The sequence below is a fragment of the Paramisgurnus dabryanus genome, chromosome 23, assembly GCF_030506205.2.
Source record: "Paramisgurnus dabryanus chromosome 23, PD_genome_1.1, whole genome shotgun sequence".
Lineage (NCBI taxonomy): Eukaryota > Metazoa > Chordata > Actinopteri > Cypriniformes > Cobitidae > Paramisgurnus > Paramisgurnus dabryanus.
The window spans coordinates 14197150-14220241 of NC_133359.1; the positions used below are offsets into that span (position 1 = coordinate 14197150).

Genomic DNA, 23092 nt, shown 5'->3' on the forward strand with positions numbered 1-23092 from the left:
TGTGATGTCAGAAGGGGATAATACCGCCCGATAATCTGCACTATCCAACCACCACACTGCCATTTAGTGCAGAGATCAACTCATTTGCATTTTAAAGGACACATCCAAAACAGCACATTTTTGCTCACATACTCTGGGGACACAAAAGATTTATTTGACATCTTAAAAAAGTCTTGTGAAATGTCCCCTTTAATGGTTGAATATTACATGTGATTAATTTCTGAGAGGAGTTGAAATGCAGATTTAAATTTGCAAATTCAGTTTGACATTCATCTCTCAAAAATGGTAAAATGTCCAAAAATGGAAAAGTCCACATTCAAATAAATGTCACAATGCAGGATGATCTTTGATAGACAGGTTCACTGTTAAACATATTTATTGTGTGTCATGCATATATTCACTCAATGAAAGTGTGAATGACAGACATCAATAACTCAGGGGGTGTGACTAGAGTACCTTTAATCGATTGTTTTCGCTTTGTAATCGTCTGAACTGACAGCTTGTGATTGTCTCATGAGGACTCTCCACAGGTACGCTCTCCACATCCTCCGATTCGGACTCCGTCTCCACAGTTACACGCACAGGTGTGGCACTCTGATGAAGATCAGCATCGTAACATCATCATCAACACTCAAATATTATGAATACATCATAAACCAGAACAGTCCCGAAACATAAATGAAAACCTGTTTCCTATCCCATTAAAGATCAACACTGAGTTTTTAGCATTGATGTACAACCTTTTAAGGCCCTGATGTAAGGTAGAAGAGAAGGAAACGGTCTTTACCTGAAAACTCTGGTCTTTCATATCCTCAGCCTGTGATACACCTCTATATTGAGATTAACAGAGAGCGAGACACACAGATTTACTTCTCATACGTACTGTGTTCAATTATTACACTTACATTAATGCATTTTGCCAGCGGAAGCTTTTAAGCAACTTACAGTGCAACTTCACGGACCAATACATTTCATCAATTCATGTGTTCATTGCAGGGTTTCTGCAGGTTTCACCAAATCAAATTTAAGACTTTTAAAGATCATTATGAATTAAATTTAAAGGGGAAATTTCCCATGATTTTTTTTAAGATATCAAATACATTTTTGGTGTCCCCAGTGTCAGGATTCTGTCAGAATCTTGTCTTGTTTAAATGTCTAGTTCAATTTGACAGGATTCTGACAGTACCATGTTCTGTGTGGGAACACGTGGCCATGGTGTGTTGATATCAGGCCACGTGGTTTCCTTGTCTCGTCTCTTTTACCCCGCTCCCTTGTCATTCTCATTGGTTTGATTGTTTTATCCCTTGCACCTGTTCCCCTCTTGATTTACTCCCTTATTTAAAGCCCTTGTGTTTCTTGTCATGTGCTCGTTCATTTTGTAAATTGCTGTTGTAGTCAAGTGTTCTGATCCAGTTTCAAGTCTAGTTGTATGTTAAGTCTGTCCAGTGTTTTATATCTGTTTACTGTTGTTTGCCCCCTCGAGGGCCTTTGTTTTGTCATTTATTAAGGTGTTTTTCTGTTCACCCCCGACAACTTGCTTTTGGGTTTATCTGTCCCCTGTTCCTGACACCCAGAGTTTTTATGTGAAGATTTAGCTCAAAATATCCAACATATAATTTACTGTAACATGTTAAAATTGTCACTTCGTAGGTGTTGAGCAAAAATGTGCCGTTTTTGGGTGTGTCCTTTAAAATGCAAATGAGCTGATCTCTGCACTAAATGGCAGTGCTGTGGTTGGATAGTGCAGATTAGGAGCAGTATTATCCCCTTCTGACATCACAATAGAAGCCAAATTTCAATGAGCTATTTTTTCCACATGCTTGGAGAGCATGGTTTACCAAAAATAAGTTACTGGGTTGATCTTTTACATATTTTCTAGGTTGATAGAAGCACTGGGGACCCAATAGCACTAAAACAAAAAGTCAGATTTTCATGATATAGGTCCCCTTTAAGACCTACTATAAAACGAGTTTTTCACCTTGAGACTTCAGGACGAAGTTTTAAGAAATTCTCAATGATGAAATATATGAATATAAAATATCCTTTTATTTAACTGAAATCACAAGATTTTTTAATGTTTTAACCAATTTATAGAGTTTTCACTAACTATTATTTTGATAATTCAGGATGATCAAGTAATCTGATATTTTTTGGTAACAAAAATAGACCTAAGGGAGCAAAAGCTTTTAAAATGACAATCTTGTCTTGATGAGACAATAATAATTGAGAACACCTGAGAAAATGAATGTTAATATTTGGTACAGTAGCCTTTGTTTGCAATTACAGAGGTCAACGTTTCCTGTAGTTTTTCACCAGATTTGCACACACTGCAGGGATTTTGGCCCACTCCTCCACACAGATCTTCTCTAGATCAGTCAGGTTTCTGGCCTGTCACTGAGAAACACAGAGTTTAAGTTCCCTCCAAAGATTCATATTGGGTTTAGGTCTGGAGACTGGCTATGCCATGCCAGAAACTTGATATCCTTCTTACAGAGCCCCTCGGTTATTCTGGCTGTGTGCTTCTGGTCATTGTCATGTTGGACGACCCAGCCTCGACCCATCTTCAATGCTCGCGCTATTTAATGTTACCTCTGAATTGTTCTAGACGCGACTCGATGCGGCGCTGAGCTGCGCGTCCGGTGTGCGACCCCCTTAAGACAGTTTCTAAAATAACTGAAAATGTGTTCGACATATGCATCTTGGACGGCTTGGGGGTGAGTAAAACATGGATTTAATATAATTTTTGGCCAAACTATCTCTTTAAAAAAAGACACAAACCACATTTTTTTGTGATTTTAATTTTACATTTATATCAAACTACTTGAGACTTATTGCTTCATGTTTACATTATTTATTTTGTGAAACATTAACATTTTTATCATTTTTTTTTATAAAATTATTGTGCATTGCATTATTTTTTAATATTAAAATATATTTAAACTGCTATAAAATGTCTTCTGTTTAATATTTTCACCTCCAGCAGTGATACTTCAGTGACAAACCTCAAGTTGTCTTATTTAAAACAAGACCCAAGATTAGGCTTCTATCTAGACCAAAAAAAAAATGACAGAGTTATATTTATTTTTAATTAAGAGGTTAAATCTGCAGTTTTTTGAGGGTATCTGCGTGCGTGGAATATGGAAAGGCCTGCTTTTTATCCAGACCTTGACGCTTTGCATGGTGCTGCGCAGACCGTGCCGGCTTATGACGTCAGAGTACCGCGAGAGAAATGTAAAGGCGGACCATTTTGTAACATTTCTATATACTCTCGCGGTACACTGACGTCATAACGGTCTGACAACGGTCAGAACGGTCTGCGCAGCCCTTTGATTCTTTGCGGTAAAATACAAGCAACATGAGAAGTGGTGAGGTGGTTCTTCTCAGTAGAAAGTAAAGGTACACTTGAAACCCTTAAATATAACTTTTATTTAACGTTTATTTAACGTTTTATTTAACGTCTAATATAACGTTTAGTTACTTACATCGTGTGTTGCACTGTCACCACCGCTAACAATCTGAAACATCGCGCAGACGTGTACTCGCTCTGTAGTTTGTAGCTCGCGCTCCGGCTACTGTAAACAACTCCACCTTCTTTGATTTGATTGGCTATCGCATCATTTTGATTTTGACAAGCACTACTGCTGATTGAGGCAGACAGATAGAAATAGGCGTTGCACAGTATTTACAGTTATATATTAGGCAATTATTATGCTAGTAGTGATTGCTATTACACACCACGGGGATCTTAATGGTGGGCACGAGCCTGCGTGAAAAATGGATTTGGTCGTAAGAGCGTGAGAAATTGGGTCAATTGCGTGTGCCCTGCCATGTAGGAGTATTTTCTCAAGGCCTGCGACTGAGGGTCATATTTCAATTCAAAGGTATGTAACTTACTCCGTTTTTTATTAACATGACTCATGATGCGTTGGGCTTCAACTCCCCGGGGGCCACCATCTTGTTTGCTCAGAAAAACGTTTCATTCTGTATAAAAACGAATCACAACAACAACATAGATACAAACAAACAAACAAACAAAATGACGTTATATACAGCATTTTGCGGTGAGTAAGCAGATGACGCGACATCCCCGCACCAAAATTGCTTGGATTTATACCGACAGATTAGCTCTGTCACATTAAATTAAATTACAGATGCAGAAATGCACTATATAATTATATATTTAGTTTGTGTTGTTGTAAAATACAATAATAAATGATAACTACAGCATTTTTAATCAAGTTTTATTCTCACACGGTTTTGGGATAAAATTTTAGCTCGCATTGCATTCTGGGTAGCGGCGGCCATTTTAGGGGACGCGGTCGTAAGGATTCACAGCAATAGTACGGGAATAAATGGATCGAACGATGATCAAGTGTAAATTACATATAAATACAAACTCAACAATGAAGCAAAGTTGCGGTAACGTTACTTAGAGAAAATCCGTACAATCAACGAACTCGAGCTGGCTCCTTATTCGCCTAACTATCCGTTCCACCTTAAAAAATATCAGAGCGCTTCAAGCGCCTCCCTTGCAATGTCATTGGCTGTTTATTTAAAGGAACAGTAACAACAACAATTTGAGACGGAGGAAGTGGAATGGAAATAGAAAGAAGGATGTCATTATCTCAAGACTAAGAATTGGACATACAGCATTAAACTATAGTCTATTTAAAATAGGTAAACATGAATCGGGAGAATGTGACAAATGTGGAGAATTAGAAACAGTAATTCATATTATTAATGAGTGTTCTGCATATGAAAGGGAGAGATTTCAGTTAATACAAGAATTACGATGTATGGGAGTTGAAAATATTTCATTAAAAGTATTGTTAGGAAAAGAGGGTAGGCAATCAAGAATTCAAGAAGTATTATTTAAATATTTGAAAAACATAGGAATAATAAACAGAATTTAGGTTTTAATTTTTTTTTTTTTTTTTTTTTTTTTTTGTATTTCTTTCTTCCAAATCTATGCCCACTCCACACTCCAGATCAGTAGGTGGCGGTAATGCACCTTTTTCGTTGGTTTGCCAAACCGCCATAAAACACCAGAAGAAGAAGAAGAAGAAGAACAATTTGAGACTGGAGCTGCGTCCGAAAACTCAAGGGAGTGACTCGCTGCCTCATGAGGAAATGACTTCGGAGGCATGAAGGCAGCTCAGAGAAAGACTTTCGGACACACTTCAAGTTCAAAGGCAGCGTGTTTGAAATATAAACATAGAGCGTTTTTGTGATAACTAATCACATATTTGAAAACTACAATACTAATTTCTCACTAGAAATGCAATTAAAAGGTGTAAAAAGTGAAAATGTACCTTTATTTACACTAAATTTGTGCTCCAGTCGCTTCCTTGGCCGCCATTTTATTTTTTCGAACTTGACCAGACTCGACCAATCACATTCTTATTGTACGCCTACGCATAGGTATCTCAGGAGACAGGAAGTAAACCTAACATTGAATTCGGACATGCCTTGATGCCTTCCTGCCTTGGAAAGCTGCCTCAGAAGGCAGCAATTTAGAGTTTTCGGACGCAGCCTGGAGCTAGGGGCAACCTCTGATCTCTCTGATGAAGCCAATACGGAAGTGACTTAAACTGCAATTCATCGATTGGCCGCTTGAGGCTGGCTCCAAAAGGGAGTCAATAGACCTCCATGTTGAAAATGGCCAACTTTACAGTTAAAATTATTTTGTTTACAGCCCGGTACAAAAAGTGTACAGCTAATTTTGCCCTTCATGACAACTGTGAGGGGGTTGAATTTTTTTCTAACTAATCTGTTTAAATTATATTAAGCCTTAAACTTCTGCACTTGAGTGAGGGGTGAACGGCCACTGCTGTCACTAGAATCGAGCTAGTCGGTAGGGGTGTGCCATAGCATACCGTTCACGATAATACCGGTATAATTTTTTACATGATAAAAAATGTCATATCAATGATATAGCGACGGGATGGCGTATGGTGCATTTAAGTTTCCTAACGCACAGCAACAACAGCTGAGAGCAAGAGCAGCATGTCAGCAACGTGAGTACAACCAAGCTTTAAGGTACGCGAGGAGGAGATAATAGCAGCAGCGGGTGATGTGAAATCATTTGGAAATCATTTTCTAAATAAACGCAACATATAGTCCAGTGGGACTTGTATATGTTTTTTCTTTTTCAAAACACATTTTTGACTGATGTGACTTATACTCCGGAGCTACTTACGGTCCGGAAAATACAGTATTTGGTTTGTAGCTCCACCCACAGATGAGCTCTCACTTTCAGTGTGAAGAGGAAAGAAAACTGACTTTTTCTAAGTATTAATTGACCTTTAACAAAATTCTGATATTTGTCTGATATTTTTGCTCAGTTTGCTTATAAGTAACCACCTATTTTTCCCTGTAAAGGATGATACTGAAGAACAGAAAGTGATTGAGATGCCTCCATCTTGGGGAGCTAAAATATAGTATTTTTATAAAACTTAAATTTCCTAACAAATGTCTTTTTAATGAGTTCTCTATGTTCTTATCACAGGTTTGGAAAAATGCGTTACCCAGGAGTCATGAAAGTTATCTAGTACAGGAAAGTCAAGCACCTTATCTTCTAAAAGATGCTCTGGTGACCAGACTAGGGATCTTGAGCGTAAGAACTGTTCTGTCTTTCATTTTTTGGTTAAATAATTGATCTACATTTAACCTTGAATTAATTATTTGAATGTGTGTGTTAACTGTTTGGTTTCTTTAAGCACAAAACCTCAGGCGGTGAAGAAGCGATGCTCTTAAATGTAATCTAACACACAAATTAAACCCATGTCATTTTTACTGCTAATGCAATGCTCTGTTCTGTCAATCGAGCTACAAGAAAACAAAAGTTTTTATCCAAAATTTACTTCATTGAAATATTTGAGTATTTGAAAAAGGCTTGGTGTATTAAGTTTCTCTTTGTTTAGACCACATGTACGTCACTTTGTGCTCTCGCATCTGTCCAAAGTCCTATCACTAGGTAGTAATCTTGTTTATGTTTGTTAAAGATATATGCATTTCAAGCGAGCTGAAGCAAAACAGTCCCTCATGTACAACGGGACAGTTCACCCACAAATGAAAATTCTGTCATCATTTACTCAATCTCAGGTTGTTACAAACCTGTGTAAATTTTTCTGATGAGCAGGAAGGAAGATATTTTGAGAAATCCGTAATCAACAATTTGTGAACCCCATTCACTTCTATAGTAGGATAAAGTAATACTATGGAAGTGAATGGGGCTCGTGAATGGTTTGATTATGAACATTTCTCGAAATATCTTAATTCGTGTTTATCAGTACGAACAAATTGATACAGGTTTGTAACGACATGATAGTCAGTACAGGTGAGATTTTTGGGTGAAATATAACACTGCTTTGACACGTGTAGCCTTCTGCAACAACACTACACAAATGCATTGAATTGTATGTGTGTATAAATGCAGGTTTTTACAATCATTAAGTAATCCTTTAAAATAATTAGGATTAGGATTTTTTACCATAATGTGTCCTCCGAGCCTTTGCACACAACACTGCAGAGGTGCGCTCACGAGGACTCTCTTCTGCGTGCATGTGTCTCTCGCTCGTGCATGGTTTTCTTGACAGATCAGTTTGAGAACCAGCCGATTTAAAATAATGTGGCTACGTTTTCATTGACGAAACGATAACTAAATTGAAACAATCACATAATGACGACAACTATGACGAAAATCTTGACTTTTTTTATCGATGAATAAAAACAAGACCCTACGCAGGGCGATCTTATTAAATCCAAGTACTATGAGAGCAAATTAAGAGCATATGGAAAAGTGTGGTCTCGCAGTACGTTGATGTCAAATGCTGAAAGTCTTTCATTAGGCTGTTATGCTGACTTAAACTTTGGGTTCTCAGATGGTTAAGGAGAAGTTTCACAGAGCCAGTAAAGAAGTGGCTAAAAGGATCGTTATGATGTCGGATGCCAGATCCACCTAAACTTTCATCTAGAGCAGTGTTTCTAAATCCTGGTCCTTGAGTACCCCCTCCTAGAAAGTTTTATATGACTCCTTATTTAAAACACTTGATTCAACTCAACAGCTTGTTAGGGAGACCTGTTAACCATTCTGGAAGGAGGCTGATTGGTTGTTTTAAATAAGGAAACATCTACAACTTTCTGGAAAGGGGTACTTGAGGACCAGGATTGGGAAGGACTGATCATGACGAAGATGGAAAGATCCTATTTCATCAAAGCTAAAGAAGCAGGAGACTTGGGACACAAGTACAAGCTCACTCCAGACATGGTTTCTGGCTTTCAGGTCTGTATAACATTTATATACAAAATCATTAATTGTATCTGTAGAGCTTAGTGGTAAAACATTGCATTAGCAGTGCAAAAGGACAAGTGTTCGAGCCCAGGGAACACACATGGGGATAAAAATGTATACCTTATAATTCACCATAGGCCATTTTGGATAAGCATCTGCCAAATGCGTAAATGTAACTAAAGCCAGCCATTTCAGTCCTAACCTGTTGTTGTGACATCAAGTTTTCAATCCATACATTTTTCTTGGAATTGACAATCGTGTTGTCAGATTCATAAAAGACAAAACACCTTTTCCAGTTTTTTTTTTTTTTTTTCGGAAAAGATGATCTCTTGAAGGCGTACAGTGGGCGGAGCTAAAGAGTTACAAGTACACACAGGCTGAATCTGAAATCGCATACTTACTGTGTAGGTACTGAACTTCACTGAGTACCTACTTAACATGCGCTAAGACAGTACGTTCGTTTACGTTAAGTATGGACAGCATCCGCCATGTTGACGTTATCATGTGACATATGAGTAGACTTGTTCGAGTTCATGCGGAACCACAAGAACCGACAGGAGACATCACAGTACAGCGAGAGCGACTCGAAATCAGACTTCTCCGTATGATTTCTGGAATCACTCTCACGGTACTGTGATGTCATCCACCTGTTGGTTCTTACAGCGGTGCATGAACTCAAACAAACCTAATAACAGACATGAAAACGTATGCGTGTGTATGAGGGACAGGTGCATTAACACCTGATTGCATCAGTAACTTGATCTGTAACAGTGTTACAGATATATTACACATTATTTTGTTGTGGACAAAAATAAGTAAAACAAGCAAACTGTAATTTAATATCTATTGTCAGATGACAGCTGTGCTTGAATACAAACTAGACAATGCAGGCCATGTGATTATAAACCTTTTAGTGAAGCAATCTCTTGTATTTACTTTAAACAACAGGAAACGTGAATAAAAAAATGAATGAATAAAACCATCACAATAAATGAAAATGTATAGAAGTGAATACCATATGAAACAAAACTTTATTCAAATGTATTTTTCTAACAAACCATCCCATATTTACTGTCAGCTTAACACAGCTGTGATAATTCTCCAGCTTTATTTTCATGAATCAGCTGAGCAATTTGTGGTAAATCCTGGGTCTGTGCATGAAGTCAGGGTGCTGGGGAACAGCCCTGTGTAACGTATCGAAATCGTCCTATTGGCTGGTCTCCGGTCGATTGCTTTGCTTTCCCGTGGCATCATGGGAAAGCTGGGATAGAAGTGTCCATTGGATGCATGCTTCAGAATCTGGGCAGACTCAGTAGGGCATCCGGGGATTTCTCGCCTTCTGATTTTATTGATACTGAGGATTCGGACATACTACTCTGTTCACGTACTGTTTCCCCTCCTACATTTTCAGTAAGTAGGCGGTTTCGGACGATACTGAAGTACAAGTACCTCTGAATCTCGCGAGAAATAGTCCAAAATCCCGGTAATTCTCGCCTACCCTTTTACGTATACTGAGGTTTCGGACATACTATTCGTTCGCCTACTGCTTTTTGCCTACTATATAGTATGGCAGTATGCGGTTTCGGATTCAGCCCCTGCCTTTGAATTCTAATCTAACAGCTGCTACATAATCATATCACAGCGTAATCATATTCTCACTTGTTTTTAATTAGGATTATTTAGGGACTCATTCTATATTTTAGTCTTACTTGCAGGTTGACAGCGTCAGACCGTTTTTGAAGGAGGGCACAGCGTTGGATGGCAGATTCAAGTCAAAAGTGTCAGATGAAGTGTGGTACAGACTGGAGGAGGAGCTGATATAAATGAACAGGTGTTAACCATTATTAGTTATCTACTGCTCTTCATTTGTCGATATCAATATACATGACCCTCATATTCTATTCCATACAGGCTCAGGGCCAGCAGATGAATCAGGTGCTTAAAGAGAGAGCAGATGACCAAGATGACTGCATATATGTTGAAGACATCTGTGCATCTGCCAGTGAAACAGTGGTAAGAAAATATAAAGGCATTCTGTTTTTTCCCCATTTAATTATTAGTGCAAAATGAACTTGTTTAGATGTACCTCAATAGTGATTTATATTTTTCTTTATTTCCTGACCTATTTGTTCACAGAAGAGGCCAAAGCTCTCTGCCCTCGAGGAGCTGTTTGCTGTAGAGGACATGGAAATAAAGTAAGAAAAGAGACCACCAGCACTGATAAGGCACTACAGATTACTTCCATCTCCTCAGTCCTCAGCGAGTCCAGTAACCCTGGTGGTGTGACATGAAGGACACGGCCAATGCTGTTTTTGATTTGGCTACAGGGTATCTCTGTGTGCAAGCATCATCCACACCCTCAGAGCGTGCATTTTCTACTGCATTGAAAATGTTTTAATGATACCTAGCCCTATATCAGTGTTTCTCAAACTTTTTCAGCACAAGGACCACTTTATCTTCCGATTTTTTTCTGAGGACCAACTAACAGAATCCCACTCTAACATGCCTCCAAAAAAACAACAAAAGTGTAATATGAAACTGTTTCAAGTCAAAAACTAATTTTTTTAACACAAGTGCAATGATATGTTCAGAAATTATTATATGAATTTTATTTCATTACAAAAAGTAAATGTGAAATGAGTTGCAGCTTAATATTAACAACAAACTGCACATGTGAAAAAAACTGCAATTAAACATAACAGCCTAGGTCCCACTTAATGTCGTTCCAAAGAGCCATTAGTTTAAAACTGAGGTGGTGGGTATATGAAGTCTATGGTTGTAACTACGGTTACAATAAAATGCTGAAAAAAAATGTTCCCCTTAATGTCCAAAATCACTGAAATTACAGAACTAACAGATATGTGGATTTTAGCTGCTTTCAGTTGACGCTTGATCTTTTCTTTTGACTCCTCTTTGGTTTAGCCACCGATCCATTTTTACGTTATTAAAACAGAATGGCAAGAACTGATATCACAGTTTCACAAGGGCATTAAAAATCTATTTAAATAAGTGACAATTTTGTATAAACACTTGCCTAGTTTAGGAAATCTTTTGGCAGACCACTGGGGGGTTTGGGACCACACTTTAAGTATTACTACCCTATATAAATGTGAAGTAAATACTTGCTTTTATTTTATTATTATATATTGATGGATTTTTTTGTTCGTAGGTACAGATTAACTAGTATCAGTTTAGTAACCACTGATTAATCTAAATGTTTTCAAGTTAACTTCTCTTTTGTGTTCTTTTGCAGATGCTTTCATAAAACATCATAAGGTGGAAACTGTTGGACAGTTAGGACAGGCTATGAACTCTGAGATGGCAAAGAGAAAGGAGACATAAGCCTGCCCCCAATCCAAATTTATGCTTTGATTTTATATCTGAAGTCTAGTATTTGTTGCTGGCTGGATTTATGTTGTTAATGTGCAGTTAATGGATATACTATGTATGTGCTTAACATATATATTATGTGCATAAATGTATACCCCATTGTTTGTAAAATCTGATTTCAGTGCCCACTGATTTATTGGGGCAGTGTGATGAAAATTTCGGTCAAATTAAATTATTTACAAAAGCTGTGTGTTGAGTGGTTTTTATTTGTGGGAAATTTGTTTACACTGTATGTGAAATATACTAGAGGGGCTTTCACATAAATTTTTAAATAGATTTACTTATAACAACAAAATAATATGTTGACAAGTACTAGAAAGAAATATATATGGTCATATATTGCAATATAAAACCATATATTTACATAGAAGGTTATCTAAATGTATTTTAATACAAAAGTAATGAATAGATGTAAATATTTACATAATATTATAATACATAAGATATTTTAACGTAGTTGATTAAGATTGACACAAAGACGTCATAAATGTTCTGTCGTCATAACAAATGATTTGTTGTCATAGAGACGAGTACACAGTGTGTGTTCTATATTTAAATTATTTGTCTCTCATTGGCCAAGCGAATGGAACGTTTGACGTCACCGAACATATAAAAGGCCTGCCCTGACGTGTTCACTTCACACACTGGTGATTCTCTAAGCGAAAGCTATTGAAAACCACTACTACTCTCCTGACTTTAAAGACATCAAAAACCAAACAACTACCTTAAGTCTTTCAAACGACTAGTCAAGCAACAGCTGACAGTTATTTAATAGACTTTTAAAGACATTTTCAACATCATGTCTGATTTGAAGGATCTCGAGACCAGCAGGGGTGGTATTCTGCGAAAGCAGAATTCTGCCCCTTCAGGTTCTCGGGTAACCTTCGCCCGTCCGCAGGCGGAACCGGATGTGGAATTGAGCCATTCAGGTCAGTAAATATTATTTACGCCTTTTCTCCATCCGAAGGTTGCAGCTTACGAAGGTCGCATATGCAGGCTGCACATGTCTGGTTTATTTAAGTTAACTGAGCATTGCATTCGAAAGTCGTAAACATATTACAACAATTTACGATTAACTGAAAATAATAGCCAACCTTTTAATTGTTAATATTCTGCAAAAAGACGGTTTAGATGACGTTTGCAGCCTGCAAATGCGACCTACGAAGGATAACTACCTTTAACTCATTAACCTTCTGCAGGGCCCGGTTGCATAAAGCACCTTAAGTGTAATTTTCCCTTAATTTCACCCTTATGTTTCCTTTAAAATTAAGGGTGTTGCAGAAAAACCCTTAAGTTTTTTCTGTTGCGTCTCCATGGCAACAATAGTATTTTATAACAACAAACCGGGGTCGCTGTCATGAAACACTTTACGATTACCTTTACCTAAGCGAACCATTTAAGGGATTATATGCAAAACACTTTAATTATTCTCTTACAGTAGTTAAGGGGAATTTACCCCTTAAGTGTCATACTTAAGGGAAAAACTTAAGGTGCTTTATGCAACCGGGCCCAGATCCTCACGGTCACATATTAGTCAAATTTTGGGTTTGTCAGCTCATTCGGTTAAAGAGAAACCCCAAATGCCAAAATATACGAGTGGAAATTAAGTTCAGTAGCTTTACTTTGCGCTATACAGACGAACGCTATATGCCTGTATTGTTGGTGGAATTAAAGACTCGTATGCATGAGGAGTTTTGTTGTAGTTGATTTAATATGAACTGTGTCTATTTCAAATACGGGTTGATGCGAATGTCTGTTTCTTTACACGACCCTCCCGCCATCATATGGCAGAGGTGAGGTAATAACTTTTCCAAGTTTAGAAACCGACGCATTAATTCGCATTACTGAATGTGAATGAATTATTCGACGCATTACTTAAGTTATTAATTCAATAATGTCTCTAAATTATGAAATCAGGGTCATAATAAGGTAAACTTTACATTTTATAATGTTACGCGTTCGTTATTTTGTCTGATTTGTTTTGTTATGAACAAAGCAGAGTGTGATTTATCTTTGGACTCGTCGCGCGCGTGCTTTTGTCTGGTGCGGTTTCTGTCAAACGCAATAACTGACGATATTGTCAAACATATTTATTTGTCAAAGTGCTTCCATGATGTTCTCGTCAATGTATTATTTTTTTGAAGCGTGTTATGCGCTTTGTTGTGATATTTGAGCATGAACTAATGAAAATATATATGGGATCGGTGGTAAGATTAAATGACGTCACCGGAGTTTTGGTTTAGGTGAATGGCTATTTTGAAGGGAGGGGGCACGGGGCAAAAAAAAAAACGAAATGCGCGACCTGTTTTTTTACTGCTAATTTGCACGACGCCTCATTTTGTGTCACCATACAGTTCATTCTTTAATGGGTCTACGTAGCCCAAAACACACTCTAATAAATCTCACTCATAACCTCGAGAAGAGGACTGACTTTCCTCTTTTATCGCACCACACGTTCATCTAACTCACGAAGCTTGAGTGCCATCTAGTGGTGCATTAATGTAAGAACATTACAGCGTGTACAGTGGGGAGCGAGATGCTCAACGGAGGTTGTGCGTCTCTGCCCCCGCAGCTTTAGAAATGTGGGCTGTCCCTCCGGGGACAGTTAATGATGATGAGTCTCTTTACACTATTATAATGACACATTAATATATATAATTTTAAAACACTCATTCTATATATTTTTCCACATTTTACAATAAGAATAAACGCAATAACAGTGTGGAATAACACAAATATATAACACTAGCATATATTAAATATTATGTAACAGGTTTTATAATGTAACAAAGTAACAATGTGTTAGATTTCAGAGAAGTTTATAATGTCTTCTTTTTGTCTGTTCTGTCCAGTTGGTAGATGGACTGAGAGCATGTCTACTAGACCAGCGCAGGGGCCAAAAGGCTGGTATGTACGAGATACATACCGGGAGTTGGCCTACGCTCCACCCTCATATTATCCAAAAATGTTTATCCTTCTGGGGAAAGCAGATGAGGATGAGGGGGTCCCTGCAGGTCAGTTTGTTACACCAGTGGTTTGCACGACGCCTCATTTTGTGTCACCATACATTCAGCTCATTGTTTGATGGGTCTACGTAGCCCCTCATGAAGTCAAACACACTTTAATAAATCTCACTCATAACCTCGAAAAGAGGACTGACTTTCTTCTTTTAACACACCACACGTTTATCTAGCTCACGAAGCTTGAGTGCCATCTAGTGGTGCATTAATGTAAGGACATTACAGTGTGTAAATCAATCCTAACTATAGTTAGCTGCTGCGGACCTAAGATCAGCATAGAAAATGTATATGGCTAATTTAAAGGACATCTATATTTTGCTCATATTCTGTACCTTTTGTTGTAAATTGAGTCTTTTAAACGATCTTATGCCTAGAATTAGTGAAGGAGGTTTGCATGATTCTTTGGTTCATAACTGTTGTGAAAGTTTGATCAATTGTGCATAATGACATGCAATAAATGCATACAGAGTTACAAGACCATCACTACTTCCGGTTCATGGTGACTTTCAAGGGCAAACACTACATTGTGTTTATCCGGGCCTGCTAATAAGAACACAAAAATCATTCATAGTGATCAGGACACTGGGTTTAAAGTGACAGCACATTGTTTTAGGTCCGTTAAATGGAGGCTTGTAACTATAAGCATATAAACGCTATGCTAACTTGTTGTTAACGTGTTCTGATGTTATAAACACTCATTTGTCAGCTTCCCGCAGCCTCACGCCTTTCCACTTCTGTCATGTGCATTAAAAAAGTGCCAGTTATAAAATTCTTCAACTATTTATCCACAATGTGAAAATACCATGTTAACTGTTAATGTGTTTTTTATGTCTGATCTGTCCAGGTGTTAGACAGAAAAAGCTAACATCAACTGAGAGGCTCAGGATCTCCATGACTAAAATGGAAGCCACACGAAGGGCCCGTTTATACTCTGGTCTGGAGGCACAGTTGCTCATTCCACAGAGGTTGAGAGATATGCTTGCCTCTATAGGTCAGTCAGCACATCATTATAATGAAACCTCAAATTTAATGAAAAACATTTGACACATTAACTTATTATATAGATAGTAAAACATACATGAAGTTACTGTGTACTTGTCTTGGGTCTAGCATAGCATGGGGGCGGTGTTTAGTATTTTTGGTGTTTAAATTTTTATGTATTATGTAATTATTAGGGGTGCACGATTCAGAAAATTTCACGATTCGATTCCGATTTTTAGGCTCAAGATTCGATTCAAAATCGATTTTCGATTCAAAAACGATTCTCGATTTTAAAAACCGATTCACAGTATGTAAATGTAGTTTACTTTTTCCTATGTGATTGATTGTAGTAGACATACAATTTTAAAGAAAAGAAACACAACAAATTAAATGTAGTTTAATATAACTTTATGTCTTTATGCAAAAATAAAAACTATTATGAAGCAATTAGATGACCCCTTTAATCAAACTCTATTAAATACAATTATATAGTATATTAATGATAGACAGTGCAGGTCTATAGATTATAAATGTGACTGCTGTTATAATGGTTATTATTTCTATTAGAGCAGAAGCAGGAAAAGTGCCTCTCTTTCCATTTCTCTCTTGCCGAGTAAAAAAAGCTAAATCCACTCATTATTTCAGATTCAAAAGTCTACTTGTTGTCCCAGTGATAGGGGACTTTACATTACAGCTTTGCGTTTTGTAAATTTTGAGTCAGCTTGAGCTTTGCTCGTTCAGTGCAATAGATTTTAGAAAAGATATGGTTTATTAATAATAATAGAAAGAAATGGGAGACAGAAAATCCAGCGCGTGGTCTTGTCTTTTAAATCAACAAGCCATAGAAACCGTCGGCACGCTGAAGCTTTAGCGCGGTAGCGCTCATGGTCACGGCCATTCTCCGATCGACTCGGGTTTTACACACAATATTAATCAGACTTTGGGACCAGAAGTAATTTTAACTATGACTGACCCGGACCCGACTGACCATCTCAAATATAAACCCGGAACCATACGGGCCGCGGGTGCTCCGTGAAGTCTTCTAATGGTATAACTCTGCTCAAGTTCAGAAACATGAATGTCACACGAGCTTGTTCGCGTCGCATCCCAATTCATTGAGAAACAGAAAGCACGTGAACGCATACTGAACTCATCATGTCGCACACAAAATGTCATCATTAAAGAGTGTCATCATCACAGAAAAACAAAAAAGATAAAAAATTTGATGCCAGATATACTTGGGCACTTGTTAATATAACTGGGCAGCGCACCCAAGTAAAGTCAATGTGTGGGAAACACTGTGACAAGAGTGTGCAGGCGTCAGAGTGAATACGACGCAGCGCCATCTATGGGAATACTGAAATAAACTCATTTCAGGACAATAGTAACACGGCATTAAAAAAAATGTATGAATTGATTTTTGGAATTCTATGAATCGATTCTGAATCGGCAAAGCTTGAATCGCGATTCAAATGTGAATCGATTTTTTTGCACACCCCTAGTAATTATGTTTTTCATGTGAAGTTTTTAAATTAAATTAAATATGGTTCACATAGTTTACGGACTAAATACATGTTCGCATTGTTCGCCCTCGAAAAAGAAGTCACTGGCCACCACTGGTACACATACATGTCTTTTGTGATAAATTTTTGTTATTACTATTATTACAATGTTTGTGAAAATACCACAGTAACTGAGATCTAACACATTGTTACTGTATTAAGAAGTTTAAAATGTGTTCTTTGTGTCCGGTCTGTGCAGCTGATGAACGAGATAAGATCACGGGTTCATCAGCTGAAGGGCTCGTAAGTCTCGTTGAAAGCAGTGGGGAGCGAGATGATCAACGAAAGTTGTGCGTCTCTGCCCCCGCAGCTTTCGAAATGTTGGCTGTCCCTCCGGGGATAGTTAATGATGATGAGTTGGTCCCTGCAGGTCAGTCTCTTACACTGTTATAATGACACATTAAATATATATAATTTTAAAATACTCAGTCTATTTATTTTTCCACATTTTACAAGAAGAATAAACGCAATAACAGTGTGGAATAACACAAATGTATAACACTAGCATATATTAAATATTATGTCATAGGTTTTATAATGTTACAATAGTAACAATGTGTTAGATTTCAGAGAAGTTTATAATGTCTTTTTTTGTCTGTTCTGTCCAGCTGGTAGACAGACTGACATGTCTACACCAGCTCAGGGGCAAGAAGTAACAAGCTGCGGTGAACGAGATTCACAACGGAGGTTGTGCGTCTCTGCACCCGCAGTTTGCGAAACAAGGTTTGTCCTTCCCGGGGCAATTGACGATGAAGAGTGGGTCCCTGCAGGTCAGTTTGTTACACCAGTGGTTCTCAAGGTTATGCCCACTGATCTGCACATTTTGTTTGTCTCCCTTATTTAACACACATGATTCAAATCATCGGCTCATTAGTAGAGATCTCAATGAACTAAACTGATTGTGTCAGATGATAGAGACATACAAAATGTGCTGAGCAGTGGGCCTTGAGGAACAGAGTTGAGAGCCACTGTGTTACACTATATTATAATGACACATTATATATATATATACACATGTAACATTAACATATATGACATTTTTATGTAATAGGTTTTATAATGTTTTTCACAATACCATAATAACTATACAGTAACAATGTGTTAGATTTAAGAGAAGTTTATAATGTCTTCTTTGTGTCCGATCTTTCCAGTTGTGTCTACACCTGCAGCGGCTTTAGATGAGGAGGAGAGAAGCTTACCAGGTCAGTGTATTACACCATAATAATGACACCCCAAAAAGTATTGTTTAAATTAAACAAACAAACAAACGTAAAATGAGAACGAAAGAAAACGACTCAAAGGCAAAAATCTAACACGGGTTTCACATTATTTCTTAACTGTTTTCTAAGCAAGGTTTTCTTTTAAGGTTTACAAATTTACATTCGCCATTCTGGCACAAATCTCTTGTGTGGGCAGGACTTAACCATACTTTAATCCCATTGGCTAGTGAGATTTGAATTTACAGATCTCTGATCAGGAATAAGGGTGGGACAAAAATCGATATGCGGATATATCATTGTCTGTCTTCGTGCGTTACAAGAATCCATATGGTGGCATCAAATATCGATATAATAAATTAATAAACATGACTGTATATATATTTCCCAGTGTTATTAATTTATGGGTTTCCAAAAAACCCCTATCGATCGGGCTCTAATCTGCTGGTAACATCTGTTGTTCATCTTTTCTATTTTTGTCTTTTAGAACCAAAACCAAAAAGCCGGAAGAAAATCCGTGCTTTCTTGCGCAGAGCATTGCAGGCTATCAAAAAAGCTTGCTGTTGCTGTGGAAATGAGGATATAGTGGAGCCATTTTGATCCTCAGGTGCCCGTATAGATGAAGCTGATGTGTAGAACGGTTCTGGTCTTAAGCAAACGGGTTTTTAAGAACCACCCTATTGCCGGTCAGGTTCGTCATTCCTTGGATATATCAGCTTTCCAAGAAGCAGCTGATCATATGGTCCATTCGACCATCGCCCATGTGCTCCGGCAGATCAGCTGATTTTAAGTCGGGTTCTTCTTACCTGCACCGAGCTCGTGATAAAACACAGGCAGTATAGTCCCTTCGGACTCGAGCCGGCGAGCTCTTTTCCTTGGAAACATGCCCGTTCCAAGAAGAGGATGATCTTAAATGTGGTTTGTCTGCCACGGGCGTCATGCTCAACCGATCATGCTTATTAGTCAGTCAGGTTTGTGTAACCTGCACGAGCTCGTAAGAAACACAGGCAGTATAGTCCCTTCGGACTCGAGCCGGCGAGCTCTTTTCCTTGGAAACATGCCCGTTCCAAGAAGAGGATGATCTTAAATGTGGTTTGTCTGCCACGGGCGTCATGCTCAACCGATCATGCTTATTAGTCAGTCAGGTTTGTGTAACCTGCACGAGCTCGTAAGAAACACAGGCAGTATAGTCCCTTCGGACTCGAGCCGGCGAGCTCTTTTCCTTGGAAACATGCCTTTCCAAGAAGAGGATGATCTTAAATGTGGTCTACGGACCACGGGCGTCATGCTCAACCGATCATGCTGATTAGTCAGTCAGGTTTGTGTAACCTGCACCCATCTCGTGAGAAACACAGGCAGTATAGTCCCTTCGGACTCGAGCCGGCGAGCTCTTTTCCTTGGAAACATGCCTTTCCAAGAAGAGGATGATCTTAAATGTGGTCTACGGACCACGGGCGTCATGCTCAACCGATCATGCTGATTAGTCAGTCAGGTTTGTGTAACCTGCACCCATCTCGTGAGAAACACAGGCAGTATAGTCCATCCGGACTCGAGCCGGCGAGATTGTGGAACCAGACTATTGCCAGTCTGGTTCATCATCTTTGGACATAACAGCTTTCCAAGAAGCAGCTGAATGGTCAGGTTCATCTAGCCTGCGGTCAAGCGATGGTGATCGTGAGTATAATGTTATTGTGTTCTGACCTTTATTGTTGGCTTTATTTTTTTCCCTTGTCAACTGTTTCTCTCCTTATTTTTCAAATCTCTGTCCAGTTTTTGTAAAACATGCATTTTAGGGGCGTCACGATTCGTTTCTCGATTTTTACTTCTTTTTTTAAGAAAAAAAAAGCTATGCCATTATTATTATTATTATTATTATTATTATTATTATTATTATAATTATTATAATTATAGTTTCACATGAACATGCACATTGTGTGCTTTTCCTCGCATGGGGGGGGGTGGTTGTGAGCTTCACTACGTGCGAGAGCTTGTAGAGAGAAGATTCCTTCTTGCACGCACATGCACTTAATGCACACGTCCTGGACTCCTAGCATCTGAAATAACCCAGCGCATCATAAGCAGCTGCGCTTCTCTCTGTCTCACGTGCTCGTGATCTCGCATCTGTCTGAAGTCTAAACATAAACAAAAGTAGTAATCCTTAAGTATTTGTTCAGTTTTATGCGATTCATGCGAGCTGAGGCAAACTATCGCCTCTCTTAATCTCATGCACCTGCAGAGAGCTGCGCTCTGTCCAAAGTCAGATCTTTAGTTAGTAATCCTGTTTATGATATGCATTTCAAGGAGTTGTAGCAATACATTATGATATGCTCTTTATTGTATGCTTTAATTTTCTCCCTTGTCGACTGTACTTTATTGTTTCAAACCTCTGCCCAGTTATTGTAATAAGTGTGTTTTTCCTTTTATATTGGAAAAGTGTGCTTTTCCTTTTTTATTGTCCTGATTTGCTTATTTAAAAAAAGATTTAGGTTTTTAAAAGTGGTTTCACTCTTACTTGATCCTAAACTTCTTGTTTGTTCTGCTAGTAGCTGATTAGCATTTTATGTACTGAACAACTCTCCATTATCTGCACATACTTTAAATGAATATTTATTTTTGTCTGTTATGTTATAAGCAGCACTGCCATTGGAGTTCATGTGAGACACAATTCTTGTGTTAATTTTGTACTGATTGTTTTTCATTTCTTTATGTCATTGCTTTATGAAGTGGGAAGACAGATTGGAAGAGGTGCCTTTAGTAAAGTGGATGAGGGGACGCGCAAATCTGATGGCATGAAGGTAGAACCGCTCTTTATCAAATTGTTTTGCCAACCCTACATTATATATGACTTACATATGATTATTTCTCTCTTGTACGTCACCATCAAATATATTAAGAAGTCTGGCAAGGAAATCTACACTAAAATACCCTCGAACCCAAGGACATTGAGACAAACAGACCCAGTTCCGGCCGCCGTGGAGGTCAACACACCACTGATCTACTGGCCGTCCTTCAACATGATGCCCAGCCGATGCCTGACCAACGACCACCGGCGGAACCTATTTAATCTCCTCATCCGTTTACAAATATCTCCCAAGGGTTTTTTCCCTCCTAGGACTTTTTTCCCTCCTTGCAAAAAAATTTGGGAGGTTTTTCTCCTAGGGGGTTTTTTCAACCCGGGGAGTCAGCCGACATTGGCTTTACATAGCATCCTCTTCTATACGTTACATTATTAATACGCTCACTTGTAAAGTTTATTCATAGCCGCTGTATTTTGCTACTTATATTTTCTGTCAAATTTTCTGTGTTTTTTTCCTGCTTCTATTAATGTAAAGCTGCTTTGAAACAATTACAAATTGTGAAAAGCGCTATATAAATACAATTTCAATTCAATTTTATTTTGAGTTTGAAAGATTTAATGTTTTTAATATTTTACCTTTATTTTTTGATTTGATTTATTGTGGGTTTTTTTGTTCTTCTGTCAGTGCAGCATATTGTTAAAGATAATATTAATGTACATTGTAAATACTACACCACAAAAGTATTTTTATTTTCTTTTTTATTAGTTCTTGTTGTTAGTTATTTTATTTATTTTTTTGCTTTAAAAGCATTACAAAAAATGTGATGCCTTTTATTTTCAATATAATGCATATTTTTATTAAATATAATAAACACACATAAATATGAAAAGCAGTTGTTTTGTTCTTTTTATCAACTTAATCCAATAAAAAATAAACATTTGTGACAAACAGTAAGAAAGTAAACTTTACCGTTTCACAGTACAATCTATAAAGCCACAAAGGTCAAAGAGTTAATAACGAATAGTATTTACGTCACTGTTCAAAATTGCTAAAGAGATCCTAAACTTCAGTTTACCGCTGCACGTTTAGGATGTCTTCAACATCTAACACATCTGATTCAAAGTGATCAGCTATGATATACGATTAATAGAGACAAACTCAAATTGAAGATATTTCCCACCTTAAAACATGTCTGAATAAAATAACATTAAAATTATTTAGTAACCTCCAAACATTTGAAGAGTTTAGTAACATTGCATAAGGAAGCATAAGATCTGATATCAAAAACATGCAGCGGTAAAGGATGCTCCATAAAAGAATGCTGGACAAAGCAATAAACACACAGATAGCTGTGGATGCCAAGTAATCCATGAACTTTACAACAAATACATCAAGTCGAATTACATCATCCAGGATTTCTTTATCTTGTATCTGGCTAAAATCCGAGCTGTCCAGCAGAACGCTTTTAGCTTCCTGAACGTCTCTGTCGGCCTGAACCCAACTGAGACAGACTAGATGCTCTCGAGCCGACAGCTGAAAACACTTTCCCCTCAGATCCATTTGGTCTGTAGGATTTTAAGCCTTTGAATTGAGTGCTGGCACTGCTGAGTACCACCTTGGTCCTAGAGAATGTTTTTCTTTATTTTAACCATGTATAAGCTATACAGTAAAAATCAATCAATATACAGTATATAAGATATTTTATAAATCACACACTGTAAATATGATAAAAATGCAGAAACAGATAGTTGCAAAATAAGATATTTTAATAAGGTGAAGAAACAATTTAAAATGATTTGTTTCTTCTCTCTCTCTCTCTCTCTCTCTCTCT

At 37.7% G+C, this 23092-nt stretch overlaps 1 protein-coding gene and 2 long non-coding RNA genes across 4 annotated transcripts; 2 read left to right on the top strand and 1 right to left on the bottom strand.

The window, feature by feature from the left end:
• Window positions 1-462: 462 nt before the first annotated feature.
• On the bottom strand, window positions 463-3619 carry LOC141281497 (uncharacterized). The gene is made up of 3 exons (XR_012335840.1): window positions 3483-3619; window positions 788-830; window positions 463-594 (listed from the first exon to the last, which is right to left on the bottom strand). It is a non-coding gene; the product is annotated as an uncharacterized lncRNA (long non-coding RNA).
• On the top strand, window positions 3516-11948 carry LOC135781806 (uncharacterized). Its single transcript, XR_012335839.1, has 7 exons — window positions 3516-3881; window positions 6509-6616; window positions 7884-8284; window positions 9997-10124; window positions 10205-10306; window positions 10430-10488; window positions 11547-11948. It is a non-coding gene; the product is annotated as an uncharacterized lncRNA (long non-coding RNA).
• A 397-nt stretch (window positions 11949-12345) lies between these two features.
• Window positions 12346-21984, top strand: LOC135781805 (uncharacterized). Of its 2 annotated transcripts, none has more exons than XM_073813298.1 (8): window positions 12346-12612; window positions 14536-14697; window positions 15548-15694; window positions 17446-17616; window positions 17855-18016; window positions 18398-18448; window positions 21188-21258; window positions 21358-21984. In XM_073813298.1, the coding sequence occupies exons 1-8, from the start codon at window positions 12483-12485 to the stop codon at window positions 21694-21696; spliced, it is 1233 nt and encodes a 410-aa protein (XP_073669399.1). In that variant the 5' UTR covers window positions 12346-12482; the 3' UTR covers window positions 21697-21984. The 2 variants fall into 2 exon arrangements, with proteins under 2 accessions (XP_073669399.1, XP_073669400.1); XM_073813299.1 differs by having other exon boundaries at window positions 21361-21984.
• Window positions 21985-23092: the final 1108 nt, after the last annotated feature.

Bases quoted from the DNA above. Each gene is read 5' to 3' on its own strand.
- LOC135781805 (XM_073813298.1), top strand. From the start codon at position 12,483: ATGTCTGATTTGAAGGATCTCGAGACCAGCAGGGGTGGTATTCTGCGA. The intron at 12,613-14,535 runs GTCAGTAAATAT...TGTTCTGTCCAG, and splicing joins TGTGGAATTGAGCCATTCAG to TTGGTAGATGGACTGAGAGC. The intron at 18,449-21,187 runs GTCAGTGTATTA...TGCTTTATGAAG, and splicing joins GGAGGAGAGAAGCTTACCAG to TGGGAAGACAGATTGGAAGA.